At 38.3% G+C, this 16,535-nt stretch overlaps 1 protein-coding gene and 1 long non-coding RNA gene across 2 annotated transcripts; one reads left to right on the top strand and one right to left on the bottom strand.

Annotated features, from left to right (window-relative positions):
• Positions 1-10,019: 10,019 nt before the first annotated feature.
• On the bottom strand, positions 10,020-11,372 carry LOC129728076 (uncharacterized). The gene has a single exon (XM_055686451.1). The coding sequence runs from the start codon at positions 11,190-11,192 to the stop codon at positions 10,560-10,562; it is 633 nt and encodes a 210-aa protein (XP_055542426.1). The 5' UTR covers positions 11,193-11,372; the 3' UTR covers positions 10,020-10,559.
• Positions 11,373-15,583: 4,211 nt separating this feature from the next.
• Positions 15,584-16,031, top strand: LOC129732357 (uncharacterized). The gene is made up of 3 exons (XR_008729246.1): positions 15,584-15,623; positions 15,730-15,834; positions 15,897-16,031. It is a non-coding gene; the product is annotated as an uncharacterized LOC129732357 (long non-coding RNA).
• The last annotated feature ends 504 nt before the right edge of the window (positions 16,032-16,535 follow it).

Raw genomic sequence — 16,535 nt, 5'->3', positions numbered from 1 at the left:
TGGAGTAGAGCAGAGCGAATCACATCGCAATGATCGCGGCTCTCTCCAGGGCTTGCGCGTTGGAGCCGGAGAGCGAGCTTTCGCCAAGCACATGTCCGCTGTCGGAGCTGATTGAAAATAACATCGTTTAGCGTTGGGCGAGATTGCCGCTACTGATAACAGCAGATAACGAATTCAAATTAAACCGAGTCTATTGTGGGGTGGAGTATCTGCTGCTGCTGCTAATCTACTCATCGCTACACCGCATGTACGCAGGTATACGCACGCGAACCCATTCCAGTAGCCGCAACTGTGGGCTGTTTCAGCGAAGTCTGCACAATCGGAATGTAACTATTTTCGTTATTGCTAGAATAATATAAAGCTCATGACGTTATGGATGCATGTAAATTTTGGTTAGGATGCATGGACCACGCATCATTTGATGTCAGACAGTTTTCATGCGCTCAAAATAACTTTCACGATAGTGTGAGCAACGAAGCGGCTATTTTTCATTCAACCATTTGCGTCATTTTTACGTAAATTTAGCATATCCATAGCCCCTTTTTCTTAGTCAGATAATGGATTTACCATTTGCTAGTACATGAGGATTTACAGATGTAGCACAAATGTAAGAATTACAGGTGAAATAAAAAATAGATTTTTTTTATTTCTAACTTTTTTATCATTAGGTTATCATTTTAGGACTCAAAAAAAGCTGAATAAATTACATTTATATTAAACCTGCATAACTAAATATAAGTTTATGTACGAATAAAATCAAAAGAAATAATTATCGGTTTCCGTTAGACTCTACTAGAAATTTGGGAAATAAATATTGAAATTCAGTGCGCGCAAATATATATTTCGACTGTGACACACAGTCATCCTCAGTGCTTATGTGGACTGGTGAAAGGTTTTGGCAGACTCTTATAAGCCTAAACAGAAATGAAAATCAACAGAAAAAGTTTCCAGATCGTGAAAACCTAAATTTTAACTTTCGATGGTTTTCATGAAAACAAAAACGTTTTTATAAAGGAAGTTTCCGAAACATTATCAAATCTATTTACTCTATTTATGATGATTCAGTGATCCAGTCAAACAGTTGGATCCCAAAATTTTTCAAGATTTCCCACGTGTTTGCCATTTTCTTTCCATATCTTTGGTCGACTCTACATTTGACTGCGCTCTCGGGAAATCTGACCAAGAGACGGCAAACTAGTGTAACGACCTTCCGGTTATATAAGCTGAATGTTTCGGCACTGTAAAGAGGTGATTTTTCAGAGGAATCCAATCGCGGATAATAATTGCATTTGAAATTCAGTAGTTTTCTTTCAAAAGATAAATTAGAAGCTCGATGAGTTTTAGTAAGTAAAGAAATTTATTCATTTTGATTATTTAATACTTACAGAATATTCGAAAGGCTCACGTTCTCCACTTGCAGTTTCTGTTGAACAGCGTTCATTTTACTTTGAGGTGCTTTTTCCGCTTAGTTCTTGTTTGCACCCAAGACGTTTGCACAGCTTCAAGCGACACTCTCTCGGGCTTCTGCCACTTCGCACGAATTTGTACTACCTACACTTTCAAAACATCTGTAGTTTGCACAAATTTTAGCTAAACTTTTATATACGTCCTGTGTGCTCGCCCGTTACACGTTTGCACAAATTTGCACAATGAAAAATGGCCGCCAACTCGTTCATGAGAAATGACAGCTGTGTTGCCGAAACTCGGCAACGAGCTAAATTCGTGCCGAAATATCAGTAATGTTTTTGCTGACCTCGGCATCAACAGTGTTTAACGATAGATTCAGCAAAAAATTCAGACGAGATTAGTCAAGCTTAGTTTTTTGGCGAAGTGTCGGCAAAATGATTTGACGACCCGAAGCAACCAGCTTCTTTTTTGCTGAAATATTGGTTGAACACCAAGTTGCCGAGTGAACTCGATTTTTTTGCCGAGCTCGAGATTCAATTTTGAGTGTGTAAATCTCGCACCTTACTCGCGTTTAACTGACACTCATTTCAATGAGATTTACAGATAACTCATCTCAAGGAAACTTTAAAGTACATTATTGGGCATAATTTCATTGAATTCCTATATGTTAGTTATGAATCCAGTTATTCCTAGCTTTTTATTCAGCATTCTACCAAAAATATCAACACTGATTGCTATGCAACTGTTAACAGATTTGTACAACAGTAAATCAAATGCGCTTGAAATATTTGAATGTACAGTCAAACCTGTTTTTGTGCGAGGGATAGGGATCGCATAAAAAAATCATTTGAAACTTCACGTGCAGCTACGAAACAATATTTCCACAGCATTATTGGAAGAAAACTTTTTTTATGCGGTGGATAGGTACCGCATAAAAAAAATTTCAGTTAAAAATAACTCGAAAGTTGGTGATTCTAATTTAGAATACCTATAAGAACAATTTTAAAACATCGGATTGATAAACGAAACTTTTTTAAACATGCTAATCCTTTCAACCGCTTTTCTTCGTAGGCAAGCAATTCGTGACTTTTCCTACGTAAAACTGGCTCAAATAGTAATTTTTGGACGTAACACTTCTGTAATGCGTTGGAATTCATTCCAAGAATCGGAAAAACTAAATGACTGAAAATGTTGTAGGAAGTGGTCCTTTTTCATATGCCGCACAAAAAAATCGCACAAAAACAGTCGCACAAAAAAAAAATAATCGCATAAAAAAAGTCGCACAAAATAAATTTCGCACAAAAAAGAGTCGCACAAAAACAGGTTTGACTGTATGTTCAATTATACATCTTATACTCTTGCACGCTACTCAATGACAAAAGAGTAAACTGCCCATAAACGCATAAGAGTCACACTGTCAAAAACGCGCAACTCAGTAAAACGCAGTATAGACGCAGGCAAACCACTTCATTTTTTCCTTCCTATTTTTTCAATCAAAAAACAAACATTTTAAACATGCATTCATCCGAGGTAAATATATGTGACAGAACAATGTAATAAGATTATTGTTGTTACGATTAGTACACTTCAATCGGTCTTTTGTAAAAGTTACTATGATTTTCCAGTAATTATTTTTAGCTGTTTGCGTCTATTTGTAACGTGGGTCTGACAAAAAAAAATTTTTCATCAATTTAGCAACAAGAGCAGTATTTTAAGAAGTTTCTGAGGTTTATCTCAAAAGCGATTAAAAATTTATATGGGACTGTTATGCATTTATGAGCAGTAAATTAACAATATGTTGAAATTTCTTGAAAATCACAATACTTGGCACTAGTAAACCAACTAACGAACTTTCCTTCTCTCCTTCCTTCCTTCCTTCCTTCCTTCCTTCCATCCTTCCTTCCTTCCTTCCTTCCTTCCTTCCTTCCTTCCTTCCTTCCTTCCTTCCTTCCTTCCTTCCTTCCTTCCTTCCTTCCTTCCTTCCTTCCTTCCTTCCTTCCTTCCTTCCTTCCTTCCTTCCTTCCTTCCTTCCTTCCTTCCTTCCTTCCTTCCTTCCTTCCTTCCTTCCTTCCTTCCTTCCTTCCTTCCTTCCTTCCTTCCTTCCTTCCTTCCTTCCTTCCTTCCTTCCTTCCTTCCTTCCTTCCTTCCTTCCTTCCTTCCTTCCTTCCTTCCTTCCTTCCTTCCTTCCTTCCTTCCTTCCTTCCTTCCTTCCTTCCTTCCTTCCTTCCTTCCTTCCTTCCTTCCTTCCTTCCTTCCTTCCTTCCTTCCTTCCTTCCTTCCTTCCTTCCTTCCTTCCTTCCTTCCTTCCTTCCTTCCTTCCTTCCTTCCTTCCTTCCTTCCTTCCTTCCTTCCTTCCTTCCTTCCTTCCTTCCTTCCTTCCTTCCTTCCTTCCTTCCTTCCTTCCTTTCTTCCTTCCTTCCTTCCTTCCTTCCTTCCTTCCTTCCTTCCTTCCTTCCTTCCTTCCTTCCTTCCTTCCTTCCTTCCTTCCTTCCTTCCTTCCTTCCTTCCTTCCTTCCTTCCTTCCTTCCTTCCTTCCTTCCTTCCTTCCTTCCAACCTGTCACCTTAACTTCGCTCCTCTAACGACATCTAGTGTTCGACATCGGAACGAAAACATTGGGTCCGTGTTCCGGTCCGGTAAAAAATCGGAACTAGCTCGTTCCAGTCCGATTTGGGTCCGGTCGGATTGGCTTCGTTCCGGTTCCGGTCCGGAGTCCGGTCCAAAGTCCGGGAACAAAAGTTGCCAGTTTTTTTTCGAGAGCATTATTTAGGAGAAAAATATATCATAAAGACTTTTATGTATGTTGGAACTAAATCAGAACAATACAAACTAAATTTTGCAATTCGTTTTTCTATTTTTTTTATTTTTTCTTTCTAATTGAAAAATTTGGAGTCTAGTAACTTTTTGTTTAGCTGGTTCTACAATTTTCCTAGTTTTGGAATATTTATTTGAGCTAATATTTTAGTTAAAGTAGCTGCCAGATTCTTTTCCTGCTTAGTTTGTTTCTGCGTGATGTGACGACGTCCCGTCCCGAAGAAAATTTGTCCATTCAATTAAGCACATACTCAGAACAAGTTGTGCAAGTCTATCAGTTGCAGGGCCAGCGGTTCATGTGGGTAGTATGGGTAGTAGTACCCACTCGGAAAATATCCCTGTGGGTACTTACCCACACGGAACTATCGGACAAAACCAAAAAAAAAAAATGTTGCGAGCGATAATTTTTTTTTATGGATATCGTTGAGAGAGAGGTTATAAATCTACAGATTCATGTACAGTTGTTTTCAGGGAAAAGTATGATTTTTAAATTGTTTTCGGATTTGTTTGTTTTCTCTGAATAATCAATACCAGGCTTGCAGTAACGAAAGATGTGTTTTTCTGGTTTGTGCCGAATTAAAAACTATTCAAAAGATGCAATTGTTGAGAATCGGCTCAATTTCGTGACAATTCTATATTCATATCCAGCTTTTCAAAGCAGTAGCCGTAAAATGGAAATTAATATTAAAAAAAACAAATATCCTCATGAAAAAATCGCGTTTATTTTGAAATCCACGCGAACAACAACAATTCTTTTATAAAAGACATCCTTCTTAATCTGGAATTCTTCTTCTTCATATCCAATTTTTCTAACGATTAAATGTTTTTGAGTGTTGACTCCTAGATAAAAAATCATATAGTTACTGCTCGTAGCAATTTGTTAGTCTTATAGATTCAATTTTTTTCTGTATTTTGCTCCAACCTGAATAATTATTTTTAAAATTTTTCGATAGTCGATTACGGTTCCAATGGAAAGCGACATTTAGGATTTCATTTACGATAAAGTTCTAAAGTTTGGTTTGGTTTTCTCGTAAAAATTTCCCATGATGAATTTGAGCTTAATCGGACTTCGGGAAGTAGAGCCTCAAAGCGGTCAAAGTTTCAGTTTTTTGATCGATGGAAAAAATGTTCCAGCTGGGAGTGTCTCTTGTATGTTCTGATGCAGCTTGAGTCTCCTAAAAAAATTGATTTCAAAAACTTCGAGAGCTATTCTTGTGCATTTTTTCGTTGGTCAAAAATGTAAGACTTTTACGACTGTAAGTGAAACCTTATCAGAAGTCCGATTAAGCTCAAGATTTGCATGGAGATTTTTTCAAGAAAAAAAAATTGTTGAACCCCAATGTTTGCATTGAAAAAATACTCATAAACTGCCGATTTTTTATGGGCTTACCTTTACGCGCACTGACGAAACTACTCATGCAACAACAATCATAGTAACCCATGAATCAGCAGAAAAAATTGGCTCGAACTCTAACCGTGATGGTGAGAACAGTGAAACTACTCCTTTCAGAAGTGTGCGTGCTCAAAAAACGTTACCCCGCCGTGTCAAAAACGGACATCGTACGGAAAAGGGACGCTGGTTATGCTTGTTCCGGTACCTACAACACCTTGGCACTGTTGGACTACAATCAGAGCATCACGAGAAGTGGCTACAGCGCTGCGTATGCTTGATCGGAAGGTCGGCGCAACCGGCCAAACAGTGAAAAAGTACATGGCGATCATGGACATACATGTCAGGAGCCGACAGTCCCGTCCGTTGTTCTCGGAACTGCTGGCTATGACGCAGAGGCAACGGCTGAATAAGATGGTTCAGTTAATTTTTCCGGCGAATCGTGACGTGATGGTGGTGGTAGACGCTGAGACCTATCTCACCTTGGATGGCAACGACTGGCGGGGCACTTCGTATTTTAATTCCCCCACGAAGGAAGTAAGCTGAGGTGAAGTTCATTTCACGCACCAAGTTGCTGACAAACAGCGAGAAGCTCCGTACTGGCCGTGAACGTGGAAATTCAAAGTACACAGTGCCACGGGAAATTTATTAAAATCAATTTTCTGTCTTGGTTTTTTTCCTATCACCTTCTGAAAAACGTCCATTTTTAAATGCAAACATTACTACTTGGGGTTTGCAGTATTCCCGGTAACCCGTAAAACGGGAATGAAAAGTTTCATTTCCCGGGGATTCCCGGGAACCGGTAAAGAAAAAAATCTAAGCAAAATGAGATTTCATATAAAGTTTATCAAAAAAAGGTATCAAAATATCGTTCACGATTTCATTAACAATTTGCAAGAAAAACAATTTAAAAACAAAATTTATTCAAGTTCACATCGGAAATTCACGATCGATTTTTGTTGTAAATATAAGCAGAAAAGTAGGTTTCAGGGTTTTCATGTCGTCGAACAATCGCATTATATCCGCTGACAATTTTCCGTTCAGCCCGAATAGTGTTGTTTCCCTTCTGTAAAACTTTGCTCAAGTTCGCTTAATCACCGCTGCTGTTTGATATCTAGAAAACTTAAATCACCGATTCCAGCTCTTGGTACATTTCATTAGAAAGTGTCCAACACTTTCAGTTTGTTGAAGATTACTGTTAGGCAGGCATTAAACGTGGAAAATATTTGATATATTTGGTACTGTATATTTTGGGCAAAATATTTCTTCGACCTAATATTTATGCTATACTATTTCACTATAGCGAATATTTGCTCAAAACTCTATTTGCTTTAACGTAGAAAAACCTGTTCGCTCATTTTTTATCGAACATATTTGCTATACCATTTCCCGATGCATTATTTCCAAAATATAAACCGCGTAGCAAATGTATTTTTCATTGGCAGAACAATATTTTCCAATATGTTCAACAAATTATTGAAGCAAGTAATTTGATATTACGAGGCAAGTAAATATTGACCGTCATTTCAAGCAAATGTTTGCTTCGTGTAATGCCCACTCGAAAGCTGCTATACACTTTGACGACATTAGTATCGCGTTTTGATAAGATATTTAGTATTATTGCAATATTCTATGGGAAACTATATTTAATCTAACGACATTTTCCGAGGAACTCTGGAATTCCGGGATTCCGAGAATAAATATTTCTATTCCCGGGATCCGAAGAAAAGCAATTTCCGGGAAATGGATGCCGGGATTGCAAACCCTGTTACTACTGAACGAAATTCGAAAATCTGTTTTCTCTTATACATTTCATGGACACCCTATTGTTGATGCACTGTCGATTTTTCGTAAAATTATGCTCAGGTAACAGTAGGTTGCCTTCCCGGCTACGCTTTTGTCACTCATGAACCTTCCCTATTGCTTACTACCCACTCCGGAAAATAATGTGACGCCGGCCCTGATCAGTTGTTCACTAGTTTCGAAGTGATAGCAAGAGCGAAATTGAAATAGCAAAAAAAATGTAACAATCAATGTCTTTCTAATTTTATAAGAACCATGTGATCAATCAAAGCATATATTACAGGTTAAAAAGGCGAGCTAGGCAATATGGCTTGACTTTTAATAAAAGCAGCGAAGAAAATCAGAAAGAATGAGCAACTTGCTGCGTTCTATGACTTAATTTGAATATTTTTTTTTTTTTTCACCGAAAATGTCCGGAGTCCGGAAAGCATTACCCGGTCCGTTCCGGAGTCCGGATGGCTTCGTTCCGGTCCGGTCCGGAAAATAATCGGACTTTGAAGGTTCCGGTCCAATCGGACTTCGGACCGGATCGGACTTTTACCGAACCCTACCCGGTCCGATGTCGAACACTAGACATGACCAATAAAACCAAGGATACCAAAGGTGCATATTTGTCTGCAAAACGCAGATTTTTGGAGTCCGTGTTCAGTTTATTATTAATTCGCAGATATTTCCATATTTCTATAGTTCTACGAGCACTTGAAGACATTTTTCGAAAATACCTGCCATGACCGCTTCGACCGAGTCGAGTGCGACGAAGCAAAAAGTTGACGATGTACAGCAAACTGTTCGCTAACTGGGCACGCTTTAACTGGGCTTCTTTTTAACTGGGCTTCTTTTTAACTGGGCACTCGCTAACTGGGAGGATTCCCAGTTAAAAAAACAACAAACGTCAAATATCTAAACGAACGGGGGGCATGTGGACTGGGAACGAAAACTGAAAAATTAAAGTTTTTCTAATCGAGCATATTTCAAATACAAAAACAATAATATAGCTGATAAATGTACTCGCTATATAAAACTAAAGTTTAAAAGCTTTATTTGAGAAATAAGTTTGTAGTTGTGGCTTCCCTATTTGGTGATCAACTTGAGAACGAAAGCCTTTTATGAAGTTGTCGCGAAGCAGCGTTATCCATCGAACTCCTTCTCGGCGTTGAGATGACCAACCAGTTAGCGAGCTGATTTCAATAACTGGGAAGTGCTCGTCGCCAAGTTAGCGAACAGTTGCTGTACCTACCTGATACGACCGGTAGTCCTCTACGGAATCGATACAACGACGCTTCTGGTGGAGGGCCTTAACGGACTATCTACGGTGAAGTACATATGGACGACGGATAATGGCGACAGTGCATGAACACGCGCTGCTTGGAGAGAACCCCATTACACACCTAGCAAAAGTCATTAGCTTGCGGTGGGCCGATCACGTCGTGAGGATGCCGGACGACAACCCTGTGAACAACTTGATACAGCTCGAGCGCACTGGTAAGGTAAGTAAGAGAGCTAGGTTTGAGAATCGATTCTGGGTGCAGTACTAGTTTTTAGTTAATGAATGATAACATCTCAATTTGTGTTGATTTTGATGCTCTGATAAAAAGTATGAAATGTATTTATATTAAATACAACCATTCTCTGGGAAATTTTTGGAGGGGGGCCATTTTAGGAAGGGCCCCCCTAGCCCCCCCGTAGTTACGCCTAGGATTTTTCTATCAAACAATCGACGTGTTTGGCTCTGTAACCATTATGGTAAACCATTCGCTTCAAATTTGCCCAGAAAGTTTCAATAAACTGCAGCTGTGGCACATTTTGAGGATTGTATCCTTTCGGAATAAACACGATATTGCCTTGTCGCAAATCCGCTAAAGTTGCATTAGCATAGTGTGATAATACAAGGTCTGGCCAAAACACTACTTTGTCATTTTTATGGTACTTATATTCCAAGTTTTAAACCCAGTTCATGCAGATACTTTTTACCGTTTTTGGATCAATCTGATATAAATTGCCCAGCTAACGATATGATTTCGCCGACCGACCAGGCGTTTCCGCCCTCAATTTCGCTCGAACTTTGCTCTCTTGCAAAGTTTCTCTCTAGCAAATCGTAGACCAATTTAAAAGTTGTTCGAATTTTTTCCTTACACGTTTTTTGAATCTAATGGTTTTTAACGCAACTAGGGGAAAGGTCTTTTTCGAAGATGAATTGATTAAAAATCGGTTGCATACAACCAGAGCAGGATTTGGGAATGGAGGGGGGTTGTCCCAGGGGCTGCATACGACTTTGAAGAATGAATGACTGTGAAAGAGGCATTTTGAAGTTGTAAAAACGATATACTGAAGAAATTTAGTGTTAATTTTGTAAATGAGTTTTCAGCTGAGAAACCTCATGAATAGATGTTTCAAAATTCTAGAGGTTTTAAATATATACGTTATCAGGGTCCCCCACACAAGAGTGGACACCGGTCGATGCTATTGACCACACAAACAACAATACCTCAAGCGAGTAAGACCCCTTCAAGTGATCTGGTAAGAGAATAATTTATTATTTTGACATTCAGCATTTTTTGTTGACTATGAGAACAGGAACCTGCCCGAAGAGAAAAATCGACCCCGAATCTTTTACTGCAAACAACTTTATTGCTCTTAGTACGTTATTATTCGTTTATTTCTCAGGATAAAATAAAAAAAAAGTTTTATTGTGATCCAATAAGAGATAATCCCCCTTACCGGATGAGTAGAGACAGTGGTAATTCGCGACAAAACAATTCGCGGGTAGCAGAACAGAAAGAGTTTACAAACGCTTAAGGCCCAAAAACACACACGCCGTAGTGGCGCCTTCTCGATACAAATTGGAAGGCGCGATCACGATCATGCCTCTTATTTTGTATGAAGAAAGCGTCATTATGAGCCTTTACTTGTACGATGTCAGTTCATCCTAAATTTTTTAAGAACCACTCGAAGAAACATCAAAGCTGGCAAAATCAAATGATTAACATAGAATGTTACTGTTTTTCATCGTTTTCGCGGGTCGCGCTTTTCCATTGTCCCTACGGATGAGCTTACAGGCTAATGCTTTCATATTGAATCTACATCCTAACACATGACTGAACGCTAAATATTGATGAAAAAGTCCATGCATGTTTGCAACGAATGCACTAGCTTCCGGCAGTTCCATCCTCCAATGCTCCACTCTGATTGCGTGCGGTGCTTGCCAAACCCTTTTCCTGGATTGCCGCGACAACAGCTGACTCAAGTAACTCTAGACCCTCGTCGTTTGCAATGTCTTCTCGAAGATCAACTGCTACTGCTGGTACAACACCCGGGACGGCATTTTCGTCGTTGTCACCCTCAGCAGAATCCCCATCGACATCAACTTGTACTGGCTGCAAACCGCGCTCGTTGATAGCGGCCATGATTGCACGATCTTCTATTAACACCTCCTGCTGGTGTTCCATCTCGGCAACCTCCGCACGGGCCATCATCTCGGCTTCTACGCCGTTATGACGGGCTTCAAAAAAACTCAGATACTGTTCTAGCACCATGTTAATGGTGTTATCTTCGATGCAGGCAGCAATCTGTGCTTCCTGCCAACTGGCCAGATCTGGTGCGGCCAAAGCCGGCTGTCTCACATTGATTTCCTCCAGCGAACTGGATGATGGCCCGGCCGCCATTGGAGGGCGTTCCACGGTGGCAGACTCCGAGCTTGGACCTTGGAACGATAGCAGACGGGGACGTTTGCTGATGGAGTTACTACTGATACCTCGGCCCGGCGGATTATGGTCACTCATTGTGGATTGGTCATCTTACCGTGCCCGTTACCTGGTCTGCAAGTGTTACAAAGTTTTGGCTTGATTTTCGTTTCACTGTTATTTACACTTTTTCGTCCGATTGCAACTTTTCTGTTTTGTGTGGAGGAAATCGATTAGTGACGTCTTTCTATTTCAGTTTTTATTTTGAGAAACAGCTGAAGTTTTTAGTACAACTTTCAGGGTTACGCACTGCTGGGATGAGTAACTTAATTTCAATTGAAGCAAAACCACGCCAAATGACCACTGGTGGAATATTTTTATTTGAGTGAAATTTGGAGAAATGATTTGGAGAAAGATGAAGAAATTTTTTTAACTTTTGATTCGAAAGCCATCCAGTTTTTCTCGAGGGAATGACGTTTCCTATCCCTCACTGTACATTTGAAAGTGTAGTCGCAGTGATAAACACGTAAAGGATGTGTGGTAAGGAACGGTTTAAGCAGTAGCGCCTATTTTAATCAGTCGAAGAAACAAGGCCTAAAACTCCTGAATTTTGATCAATATCGACAATTTCAATGATGGAAACGAAAACTTTGATTGTCTAGCTGTCTTACGAATATAAGAAATATCGTTAATCACAAAGAAATCTGTGAACAAAGATCATTAGAAACAGATCGAACTATATTGCAGCCATCTAGGAGCCACTTCGGGTGCTGAGAAAAACGCCTGCAAAACAGATGGAAATTGCTTAAAATAGGTTCGGGGTGATTGGAATAGTGTCTCTCGATTGGTAATTTTAATTGATTATTGTTAAAGTTTGCTAACTTAGTTTTACAATCTGAAAACAAATTCTAACAGACAAAACGATAGAGAACATATTGATATACTACTGTTTGAATTTCACCCAACAGATTTCGAGTATTTCGTCTGAATACACAGGCGGTTCCTAAAGCTGCTTAGAATATGTTCCCTACCCTATCATACTCCTTTAGAACTCTAGAACTACCGGTTGTAGTGCTTTGGTCATTGCAGCTGCTTAAGACCGTTCCTTTGCATCGATCCGTGAGGTTTTTTTTATTGTTGCTAATTCCTCATTACAACAAAATTGATACAAATGCATTCAACATTATTTTAACATTTATCATTAGCAACCGTTCGATTGGAACTTTTCAGTGACAGTCGGCCAAACTTTTACTCTAGGGCTTTAATGAAGATTCCATTTGGAGTGAGTTATCACAAGTTTACGTAGCGGAAAACTTTAAAAATTTAGATTTTATTTACTAAACGGTCGATTTAAACTAAGAAAATACAATTCCAACACGCTATGTACCTACCAAATCCTGTAAAAACATAACCTCAAATCAGAAACTAAACCGGATCTCATATATTTGCAATTTAATATGTATTTTCTTGACAGTAAGCAGTCTACTAGATGCTGCTAAAAGTTTCTAACCAGGTGTATTCTTCTTGACGCCAAGAACATCCATTTTACGCAATACCGCACGAAAAACAGTCTCCAGTGTATATCAGCCTTGGCTAAAAATTAAATCTACAATCATTTTTCTAATTCTGAAATTCAAATCCAGAAGCAGTGTTGCCTCATTTTCATCTGTATTGGAAGGGCAAAATTCTTTTTCATCTGTACTTTTTCCTTCTGAAAATCTGTACAGATCAGGTACAGATTTTACCTGTGAAATTTGTGTTGCATAGAAGGCCCACTTTTGTTAACCATAAAAAATGCAGAAGTTGTAAATTATTCGTTTGGTTGATGACGTTAATACATATTTTCATTGATTTTGGAATTCGTTTTCAAGTGTTCCGAGAAGGGAAGCAGGCCTATAGCAACGATTGCATCAAAACACAAATTGGCCTTTCGCATTGAGCTTTACAGAAATGTTTGGTTTTGTTTTGTCTTCCAAGTGGTGCACCTCGAGTTATTTCAAGTGCACCAAGATAAAAATAACAGTTTAATTAAAAGACTCTTTGAAAAATCTGTACTCATCTGTACCTTTTCACAAAAATCTGTAATCTGAACCATACAGAATCTGTACCAGAAAAAAAAACGAAAAAATCTGTAGCTTTCCAGATAAATTTGTACCTGTGGCAACACTGTCCAGAGGTCGTACGGTCGTTGCGTTAAATCGCCAATAGCATCAACGAATTCTGAGCGAATTTGGCAAAATGATGACAATCGTTTCTTGTTTTTGTTGAATACGATCTAAATTATTGATATTTCGAGTAAAATAATGCCCGTTCATAGTTCAATGAAATATATGTTGAAGATTCAAACGACAAAACAAAAAAAAAATGTTATAATATTTTTCTACCAATCATTTTCGAAAACTCAAGGCAAGGGCAAGTTTACATTCCTATTTAAAAATAGTTAAGAGAAACTAATGCTTGTTCATGAGGGCATCTTCAGCGGTGGTCTATTTTTGAAACAACTTTATACTAGATTTACACCAGCGAAATCTGAATAGAACCAGCTAATATGGACCAACTTTTCGTTCTCCGCACCGGTGTTGTATATCTTGTTGTTTTAAACCGCTGTCATCTGTCACACTGTCAACAATTCAATACCCCCATGCTATCAGTTAATGAAACTTGTTATAATAAAAAACACTCAATATTTAACAAACGGAAATTCGATAATTTTTACGCACATTAAACGATTACTTTGGCAAGACACTTTATATCCACAAGTCTATGGATTTGACGGTTTGACCCGAGCGTCAGTGACATTTCTCAGCATGGATTGGTATGATCGAAAATTTCTGCTACAAGTAGGGTTACGGAGGATAGCGAAAAATATTTGATCGCGTAGGTGTTCATTTTTCGTTTTTGTCTCATCAATCTTTCAACATCTTGCAGTTCCTAAAACTTGGTTTGGGTTTTGAGGATATTGGGTGGCATTGCGCAGCTTGATTCAAACAATTTTCGCTATTTTCGAGTAGGTCACATACTGCCAGTTATGCTTCAAGCTTAAAAGGAGCAGTCATTGTCATTTGTCCTGCGGCTCATCTAACCCGCAAAGTCAAAAAATACGAAAAACGAAACATAACGCCCCCAACGATCATCTAGTTTCGTTCGAGTTGCTCGAAACAAAATGCTCAATGTCACCCCAGCATTTTGAACGTTTTCAGTTCAGTGTCTTCGAGGAACATTTTTCTGGCCTCTCAAGTTCTCCTCTAGTCTTAATACGATTAAGGCGAATAGCCAACATATTTGTCATCCTGGTGGTTGCAAACCAAGTAGTTGAGCCTACGGTTATGGCCTTTCAGAGTTCCCCCTTTTGCTGGTTTCCTTGAAGTCAAAAATGACAAACCTGTTCATTTTCTTCTTCAGAAAAGCCACAAAAATGAATTGTGAATTGTCATAAAAAATCTTTGTTTTGTTTATTCCCCAACACTCGCAAAACGCTTATATGAAAATAGCTAGAAATGAGGTATTCAATTAAAATGACATTTTACCCACCTATTGGTAGCGTACAAAGGGTTTTAGAACGGTCTATTTCTTGTTCCAAAAAGTGACAAAAATAGACCAAAACGTATACCAGTTTCAATTTTTTTCAATTTAGATCTGGTATAAAACAAAATTTACACCACCGGTGCAGCAGTGAATTTGAGTTTGTTCCAAAAAAAATAGAACAAAACAACGATTTGGACCACCGCTGAAGATGCCCTGAGGAACTGTGAAACCAGTAGATTATATTATTTTCAAATCGACGTTTCATAAACACTAAACTGCTCCGCAGTTTGAGCTTTGAAAAGAACTTTTTTTTTAACTGGTCGAAATAATGCATAATTTTTGCTCCATAGTCAATGAAATACGCTTCATACAAAATTATGACACAATTAAACGTAATAAATATGACCTAATTGTAACAGATATGACCTATCCAGAAAAATGGGCAAATTATGAGTTCATAAAAACTATACACATGCAATATGTAGCTAAGACGAACCATAACAAGACGCATAGGTACCTACCTGACTGTAAACAAGGTCGATACGCCCTCAACGCGTCCAAAAAACTTCAACTGTTCTTTATGCGTGTTATCGGTTTGGCACGTTTGACAAGAGGTATTTCTGTAGTTGTTATCGTCAAGCTCGTATTTGGTAGTTTATGCATATTATACACACACATTTATCAATAATGTTTCTGGGAGTCATTCAGGGGCGCCACATTACTTAAAGTTTGCAAGGTATATGAGAAAATCTGACACTTTTTTATCTTGTTTCTCGTCTTTGACACAAGGCACATATGAGAATTAAGTTTTGAAAACACTTTCTACAACTTAAACTCCATAATTCTCGATTTAGAATTTTTTTAAGAAGCGTGATAGGATCGAAATATAAAGCGTGAGAAAACCGACCGTTAATTTGGCGAGTAGTGATAAAAACGAATGTTGATAAAATCGAAAAAGCACTGTATTTGTGAAAACCCGCATAATCAAAAACCATTGCTGAAGCGGTAAGGATTTTAACTGTACTTAATGAAGTATGGTAACTGTTCGTGATAATGTCTTACATCAGTTATTACTTTACTAAACTGAATGACTTAAACTATTTATATTCAGTATCCCCAAATAGGATAGTGAGCACTGTTTGTCCACCACGAAAAGCGAAGAGATATCTTCCAGTAAACGCTGTAGTCGCAGGTGTTTGTCAAACTATAATGAAAGGTAATCAAATTGGTCACAAATCTTTCGGCTTTAGTATTTATACAATCCTTTTTTCTATCCAGTATCTCCGAGCAGAACGATGTTGAAGTCCACATTGCACGACGACAAATGCAAAACAGCGCCCCTCGCAGCCTGGAAGAATACAAATATGACCAGTCACAAAAAGAAATGTGCAAGATGGCTGGCAAGTGATGATATCTGCAGCTGAAAATCAAAAACATGATTTTGCAAAAATATAAAGAAATCGCCACTAACAATCTTTATATTCAAAACAATATCACGACTATTCCACGAACGATTATCAGAATATAAATCAATATAAATATACCATTCATGAAATGATACCTGAACAACTGGAAACTACTGCAAAATAACATATATATACTATTTGAAGAATAGTTTTAGTACAAAATTTTGGATTATTATTTTACCATATCGTGTACAATATTGAAAAATATATGTTCGGGAAAATCGCTGTTTTTGAATGTTAACCATACCTAACGCCTAGTTCACCAAATGGTTATTTCTCAGTTTACTATAAACTAGATGGTCAAAACTAAAGCTGATATGGTATGTAAATGGTTATGTGACTGTTTTATAAATGGTTAAGATACTATACGGGAAACAATTCGTGTATGGTATTTGTTTATGCGGGAAATCTTCAGCTTTACGTGTTCGCTTGGTAATATTTTCTTTGTGTG

This window comes from Wyeomyia smithii, chromosome 3, assembly GCF_029784165.1.
Source record: "Wyeomyia smithii strain HCP4-BCI-WySm-NY-G18 chromosome 3, ASM2978416v1, whole genome shotgun sequence".
Classification (NCBI taxonomy): Eukaryota; Metazoa; Arthropoda; class Insecta; order Diptera; family Culicidae; genus Wyeomyia; species Wyeomyia smithii.
Note: the sequence above shows the minus strand (reverse complement) of the source record. Positions and strands in the feature narration are given on the sequence as shown.

Bases quoted from the DNA above. Each gene is read 5' to 3' on its own strand.
- LOC129728076 (XM_055686451.1), bottom strand. From the start codon at position 11,192: ATGAGTGACCATAATCCGCCGGGCCGAGGTATCAGTAGTAACTCCATC.